The 7,860-nt window shown below is 48.9% G+C and overlaps 1 protein-coding gene across 1 annotated transcript; it reads left to right on the plus strand.

Annotated features, from left to right (window-relative positions):
- Positions 1-1,677: 1,677 nt before the first annotated feature.
- On the plus strand, positions 1,678-2,344 carry LOC136519876 (uncharacterized). Its single transcript, XM_066513266.1, has one exon. It carries the CDS (start codon positions 1,729-1,731, stop codon positions 2,188-2,190), a length of 462 nt encoding a protein of 153 aa, XP_066369363.1. The 5' UTR covers positions 1,678-1,728; the 3' UTR covers positions 2,191-2,344.
- The last annotated feature ends 5,516 nt before the right edge of the window (positions 2,345-7,860 follow it).

The raw sequence follows: 7,860 nt of genomic DNA on the forward strand, positions 1-7,860 counted from the left end.
ATGCTGTGTTTCAGGCAGAGCTGGAGCTGCTGGTTGGATGCTACCATACTAATTGTTATTGCCATGCATGTCAATGGCGTATTATTCGACCATTCATATGTATCTTTTTTTTTTGCATCTTTCTGTTTTCCCTCTTCTTCCAGTGGCAGGACGAACAATGTCACGGCTATGTCTTCTTTTCGAGAACGCGTATTTGCTCGTATTTCATTAAGAAGGAGTGTAGAGTACAAAACCCCAAGGGAATACGGTGAGTTACCGTAGCCAACTCGGAGCGGGATAAAAGGAAGAGCAAAAAACAGAAACGGCGCACGAGCTTGTGATTTACAAGAAGATGTTTTGCGACCAGTCGGCAGACTGACTAGCTAGCTGTCCCCCGCGACGAAGAATACCGACAACGCCGAGAAACCTGAACCAATCCACGTATCCGCCTCCTCGATGACGAGCTGGTGCAGTCTGTGCGGCAGTAGATGTTCTCCATCGAACACGCGCCGATTGCGTTCCTTCCACAAAGACCATGCGACAAGCATAAGGGCTGAATCGAAGCTTTTGCGCAGAGCAGATGGCACATTGGATCTTTGCTGCTGCCACCATACCGACAGTGTTTCATCGCCATTCGGTGCCCAGTGTTGTAGCCCCACCGAATTGAGCAGACGGAACCATACCTCGCGACTGTAAACGCAGTTGAGCAAGAGATGATCCGTTGTCTCTGCTTCCTGACCACAGAGGGCGCAGAGAGCACTCTGCTGCAAACCGTGTCGCATACGCCGATCAGCTGTCCAAAGGCGACCGTGCAGAGCTAACCAGAAGATAAACTTCACTTTGGGTGGAACTGCGGCCTTCCAGATGTGCTTGGCCCCTAGAAGAGACGACATACCGACGAAGAACACACGGTACACCGACGACGCCGAATAAGTTCCATTGTCGGTCCACCTCCAGATGAAGCGGTCTGAGGCGAGGGGCTGCAACTGGATCCCTTCGAGCTTTTTCCAAAGCAGGACATACTCAATGAGTACCGGAGCCGTCGTTGCCCCGGAGATGTCCCTGACCCACTGACGCTGGTGTAACGTTTCCTTGACAGTCTGGTTCCGGAGATGAAGCTGCTGGTTGGATGCTACCATACCAATTGTTATTGCCATGCATGTCAATGGCGTATTGTTTGACCATTCATATGTATCCTTTTTTTGTTTGCATCTTTCTGTTTTCCCTCTTTCTTCCAGTGCCAGGACGAACAAGGTCACGGCCATGTCAAGGGATGCTGACTCAGGAATATGCTTGTTCAGCTGTTTATGACGTTGTTACGTTTTCTTCTTTTCAGTTCACCTAATATGAGGTCATTTTCTGTGCTCCGACTTTTGGGGGACAAGTTTGTAGAAAAACTTTTTTGGCAAACATGCGTGTCACAGTTTTGGAGGAAAACTTGCGGTGAAACTTTGAAAACTTGTTCACTGCAATGGCATTCTCTGTTCCTTGTTTCATCAGGAGCTTTGCGAGATGGGTTTTTCCTCTCGTGCTCTCGGTGTGATGCTGCGGGTTCAGTCAGCGCACTCCTTCCGGTAATTGAGTACGTAGCCAATAGACGGCTGCGCAGTGGGCACCAGCGGCATGCAGCCGGCGGCTTTGCTGTTGCTGGTCTGGTCTGGTCTATGGAGACAGCAGACAGGAATTGGCTTCTCGTCCATAGTCGCAGCGGCGGCGCATACTAGGTGTCCTTAAAAATCAGGAACAAACATGACCGTGTTCTCTCCGTCGACAGCAAAGCATGGCTACCATTGCGGCGAAACGCTGGGTGTAATAGTGTCGCTCCAGCCTCCAGGTTGCACGCCGCGTGCCAGAAAGCGGCAGATGGAGTTCTACCCTCACGGCGTGCTGGCCACGCTCGGCCTCGCCACTCTGACGGGCACCTCCGTGCTCGCCGCGTACAGATCAAGGGACGACCCGCGCTCTGCCGCGTTCGTGGCCGGCGCCTACGCCTCCACCGCGCTGCTCTTCCACTTCCTGCGCAAATTCGAGCGCGGGGAAGGGGACAGGGGTAGGACCAAGGTGGCGGTGTGGCTGCTCACGACTCTGCTCACGGCCATGTTCGCCTGCAAGGTTGCCCCGCTGATGCCGCTGGCCGTCAGTTTCTTGGTGTATCTGATGGCGGCCGGAACCGTCGGCGCTGGATTCTGGGCGTTGTTTCTCCATCAGTGAGGTGATCTCCTCGTCCTATACATGCAGAATAATGTGTCCGCCGCTGAATAACTTCTTCCTGCATATGCGGCAGCCAGGTGCCATGCTGCCATCCAACTCTTGTTTCTCCATCAGTGAGGTGATTTCCACGTCCTATATAATAAGCAGAATCATGTGTCCGCCGCTAAATAACTTCTTCATAATATCCGGCTGCTATCCAATTCTTGTTTCCTACTACTTTTACAAATAACTTCTTCCAACATAATATGCGAGTACTTATTTAAAGACAAATCCTTGTTTCTATACAAATGAAGTTATCCCTTTTTACGCAGACATTTATAAACATACATGTGCACTCAGGGGCGGATCTAGCGGTGGGGCGGGGGGGGGGGGGGGGGCTCAAGCCCCCCCTACCAAAACCGAATCAGTGCAAATTACTGTAGAGCCCATATGAATTTTTAGGCAAAGTTCTATAGTATAGGGGGGGCTGAGACTTAAGATCGAGCAGCAGTGTTGTTCAGTCCCCCTAAAATATTTCCTGGATCCGCCGCTGTATGCACTCACTAACTTACTGTTTCTAGTCTGTTAGGCCCTCTTTCGAAAGGGCTTTAAACAGATTTATTAGTTTATTGTTATACTTTTGTTATAGTACCATATATATGAAGCCGTAGCCGGTGAAGAAAAAGAACTGCATTCCCTGAATTCTACTCCATTTGATGAGAGAAAATAGCTAATGTGACAGTACCTTTTTTTAAAAAAAAAAACTATGTGACAGTACCTTGAGTGTGTGCTAAAATATAGGTGAAGTCCAAGCCTTTTGAAGCCCGGCCAAAAAGTATCTAAATGTATACTAAAATGAAGTTTGCTGAAAAGACAAAATGTAAACTAGCTGAAAATATAGTGCACTTCATGCCCAAACCAACTAACTGAGGGACTTAGGCATTCAACAACCATTATTGTACTCTCTCTCCGTCCATCCTAAAATAAATCAACCATTAGTGGTATCTAAAGTTATATACTATTTTAAGTTTTACGGAGATATTATTTGGTTCGGAGACTGATATGGGATGGGACAATCCCATTAAAATTTTGAGGGACAAGATCACCCCATCTACTGTTTGACTAGGAGAGGATGGAATCGTCTACCATACTGCTACACCACGAGCGTCCGTCCCGCGTCCAAACGCCGGACGCTACATGGCCTTACAGTATTCACGTATTATACCCACTACACAAATATCTGATACTCCCGCCACGTACTCAGGTGGCCACTTAGACTTATCCTTTCTGGTTCCATGTTGTCTCTCTCCTATGTCTCTCCATTCAAAGCAACAGGGAGGAAGGATGTCATGAAGCTTGTGCATCTCCTCCCCGTCTCGAACTCGCGCAGCCACCTGCCCCACGCGTCTCACGACCATACCCCACCCGCCCTCTGCGCGCCGCCACTGAGCTTTGCACGCGCTGCCGCCGAAGAGCCCAGTGTTGCCGGTGAGCTCCACGTCGCCGACATCCATGCATCGTCGTTGAGCTCTGCACGCGCTGCCGCCTACGAGCCGCATGTTGCCAGCGACCTTTGCGCCGCCGAGGTCCACGCGCCGATGAGCTCCACACTGGCGACCTCCGTGGCATCCAGCTTCGTGCTGGCGTCGAGCTCCGCGTTGACTAGCCACATTTCTCCCAAGCAGCAAGACGATGTTGCACTAAAATTGTATGTTTCAAGTGTTTCATATGCATGTTATAAGTGTTTCATGTGGATATTGCATATGTTGCCATGGCTACACATATGTTACAAGTGTATTGTTCTAAATGTTTCATTTGTTTCAGACGTATGCTGCATGTGTGTTTATCTAGGTGTTGCATATGTTTCACACATATGTTGAAAGTGTTTTCTCCGGATGTTGCATATGTTTCGCACATATGTTGCGAGTGTTTTATCCGGATGTTACATATTTTTTTGCAAAGGCTACACACGTGTTTTCTTGGTGTACGTATGTTGCAAGTGTTTCAACTCTTTTGGACGTATGTTCCATGTGTTTCATCTAGATATTGCAAAAGTAGATCTGGTGTTGTACATGTTATTGTGGGACCCATCTGTCGCAACCGCCTGCTGCAGCTGCTGGAACTCGCCTGCATGAGTCTGGGTGTGGAGGGGGGTGCGAGCGGCAAGCGCGAAAACGTTGCAGGCGCAGATCGAGACGGAGCAGCATGGAACACGGAGCGGTGTTGGACACGGAGCAACATGGGCCATGGTGTGGCGTGGGACACGGAGCGACGTAGGACAGGGTGTGGGTGCGGTACACGGAGCGACATGGACCCCACGTGAAGCAGGCGTGCGGGCGAGCACATCAGCATGCCTACGCGGGGGCGCGGGCAGGTGCAGCAGGCGCGGGCATCCTAATGCTAGCCTGAGCGAATCATCTATGCTTTGTGTTTGTTTTTAAGACATTGGAAGGTGAGATGAGCATATATAACAAATAGGGCCCATGTGTCTGCCTTACTTCTACTTTTCCATTCTTCTTCTCCCCATGCGTGCCTCTTCCTTGCCATGATCGACATTCACCGGTCGTCCCCTCGCCCTCTTACTCATGGCGGGAGGCCGAGCACGGCCCTCGTCCTCTTTCTTTCTCACACCTGCCACGTAGACCTAGAGCTTGAGTATGGACCATGTTGCGAAGGGTCCTTGCATGTCAGGCTAAGCTCATTTGGGTTCGAGGCCCTGTTGCGCTCGCACGTGGCCTGGCAACCTCAGTCGTGGTGTAGTGGCTTCAACGGCGTCGCCAACGTGCTAGCAAATTCATGACATCACCCACGCCCGTGGCGACCTTGGTGACCTCGCTGGTGCATCCTCTTCTCACTTACACACCCATTCTCACACCTCTCCTTCTTGCACGGCCATGCACTCGTACCAAGAGCGCTCATCCTTGGGGTAGACCTCGTGTCCAACCAAATTTTGAGAACAAGTTGGCTCAGGATCTATAGGGAATATTTCCTAGTAATTAGGGTCGCTGCGTCTCGATGTCTCTGAACCAAACACCATTAAAAAATTAAATATCCTCCTTCGTCCCATCCTACCTTTAAACCAAATGTTACATAGAAAAGACTACCAATATCTATGACACCGTACAAGTCCATGTGTTTCTAACTATTCTAATTTGGTATTATAAATGTTGGTGCTCTTTTCTATAGATTCAGTCATATTTAAGATAATCTGAGTCACTATTTAGAAGTTGATTTACTTTAATTGTGTATTTTTTTTAGCAAATTTAATTGTGTATTCTCTAGCAGCTGTAGCAACTCTGCCCCTGCACCACTCCGCTCCCTGTCCACCATCTGCGTCAATTTCATCGACCCTTGGTATTGTTACGTCAACCAACATTGGATCACAGCCTAGGAGCGCCAAAAGTCACGGGCCAGCTGCTACGTCGATAATTTGCACCATTCAGGCTTCCCATGACTTTACCGTATGGCCAAAATCTTCTGGCGTATATATTTTTCAAATTCGGTGGTTGAAACCTGAACAAACTTTGCACCGACTGCGGCGAGATTGTGAGCGGTGGGTGCATGGCCGGTGCGAAAGGAGCCCATATGCTGACAATGTAGGATCTGAGGCCCATGCCGCGCCATCTCATTCGGCTCATGTATGAAAAAGATGGCATTAAGCATTTAATGCATGTACCTCGAACATCATGGAGTTGCACCTCAAGCATGTGATACACAAAACCAACCTCAAACTTAGGGTCTAGTCATATGAGATAAAAATACTTCATTCATCCCAAAATTAAATAAACGCACATTATGCTTCTTTATGAGTTAAACTTTTCTAAGTTTATTTGTATCTCCAAATAAGTTTGTTACGAAAGTACGTATATTTGGTCAAACTTAAAAATATGACTCTTTGATTAAGAGCAAGTATAATAAAGTCATGTAAGCATGCTATATGCTCAGGTGGAAAGAGAGAAAAGAGAGAGAGAGGGAAAACGTGTTGTAAGCTTACAGTCAGCTTAGATACAAGAACAAATAAACTTTATGAAAGAGACAAGTGAGCCATGTATTAATAGTGAAGATGTGATTTGACTTGGTGTGGTCTTCAATACCATACTTAAACCAGTTATAATTTATGGCAACAACAAAAGTATCATTAGAAAGTATCAGTAAGCACAAATCTAATGTTACCACTATTGTACTATAAAATTTTTATATTATTAGACCAGTTATTGGTCTAAGATAATAAGCTTGAATTTCGAAATTCGTGCGTGTCTTATATTTTGAGAAGGAGAGAACATTACTTATTTTGAGGCCGAGAGAGTATGAGCCTGTTTGGCACAGCCCCTCTGCTCCAAATTTAGCAAAAATAGCGTCACTCCACAAAAAGTTTGCCAAATGATCTAGCTCCACCAAATTCAGATCCACCAAAATAGTGCATGAATCAGATTCAGCAAAATAGTAGATCTCCTCAAAAGGTGCTCCACCAAACTAAAATTGATGGAGTTGGGAGAAACTACCCACCGCTACCACTACCCCAGTTACACACGTACCGGTTCGTTTCTATTTCCTTTCTTCCCCGAGTGACCGAATTGCCTACGGAAAAAATCCGCGCGGCCCTCCGCGACGCTCCTGCTCACCTCGCCCCTCCCGGCAGCACAGCCGCCCTGGCTGGCACGGAGGCCGGGGCCGCGGCCGCCCAGGCCGGCGCAGCGGCGGGTGGCGTGGCCACCCGTACCGGTGCCCAGCCCACACCGGCCAACCACCAAGCCGCCATGGCTGCCAGGGGCTGAGGCCTTCGCCCAGGCCGTCCCGTCGGCGCCTAGCCCGCCCTGGCCGGCCACCAAGCCGGCATGGCGGCCCATCCTCCCGAGCGCGATATTCGACCATAGCCCTGCGAGCTCGCCCCCGTTCTCGCGAGCGCGGCCTTCGGCCCCGCGAGTGCCGCCTCGTCCTCGCGAGCTCCGCGCCCAGTTGTCCCCAACCCCGAGAGCTCCGGCCCTGGCCCCACGAGCTCCGCCGTCCCCGGCCCCGCGACCTCCACCCCCTTCAGCTGACCTCGCGTCCTCTCCTTGGCTTCCAGTAGTCTACGGGAACCAGAGGATGAAGACGACACAAGTTTTTTTCGTTTTAGCCCCTGACATGTGGGGCCTATTCCAATGGCAAATCTGGCCATTCCAAATAAAATACTCTTGCCTGAATCTATCTAGAGTAGAGTTGGTTGTGTAGCCAAACAGTTCTACGGTGGATCTCATATCTACTATCTAGATTCACTTTTTGAGTGGAGGAGCGGTACCAAACATGTCCTGTATCTCTCGCTTCTGTCATGACCTTTCTCCTTTGCATGTCTCCATGCATGGCAAGAGTAATCATTGTTGCTGCATTTTTTATTCAAAGCGTAGGTCCCGTTTTAATGTGCGGATGACCATTGTGTGGTGGGCAATAGCTATTGTCCTTTTACATACATAGATCCCACCTTAATGCTAGCTTATTGCATGTAACATTGTACTTGTCCAACAGCCATAGGTAGGCCTGTGTGGGTAGCCCCTTCTAAAGTTTACCGGTCAGCTAAATCTAGTCTCATTTAATTATTTTTCACCCAAACACTATGACTATATGAGACTAAATGGGCTTTAGCCAACTAGTCACCAAATTATTGCTGGAAAGGACTAAAAGGGACTAAACCTCACTTTTTAGTCACTTTGGAGT

Source organism: Miscanthus floridulus, chromosome 18, assembly GCF_019320115.1.
Source record: "Miscanthus floridulus cultivar M001 chromosome 18, ASM1932011v1, whole genome shotgun sequence".
Taxonomy (NCBI): Eukaryota; Viridiplantae; Streptophyta; class Magnoliopsida; order Poales; family Poaceae; genus Miscanthus; species Miscanthus floridulus.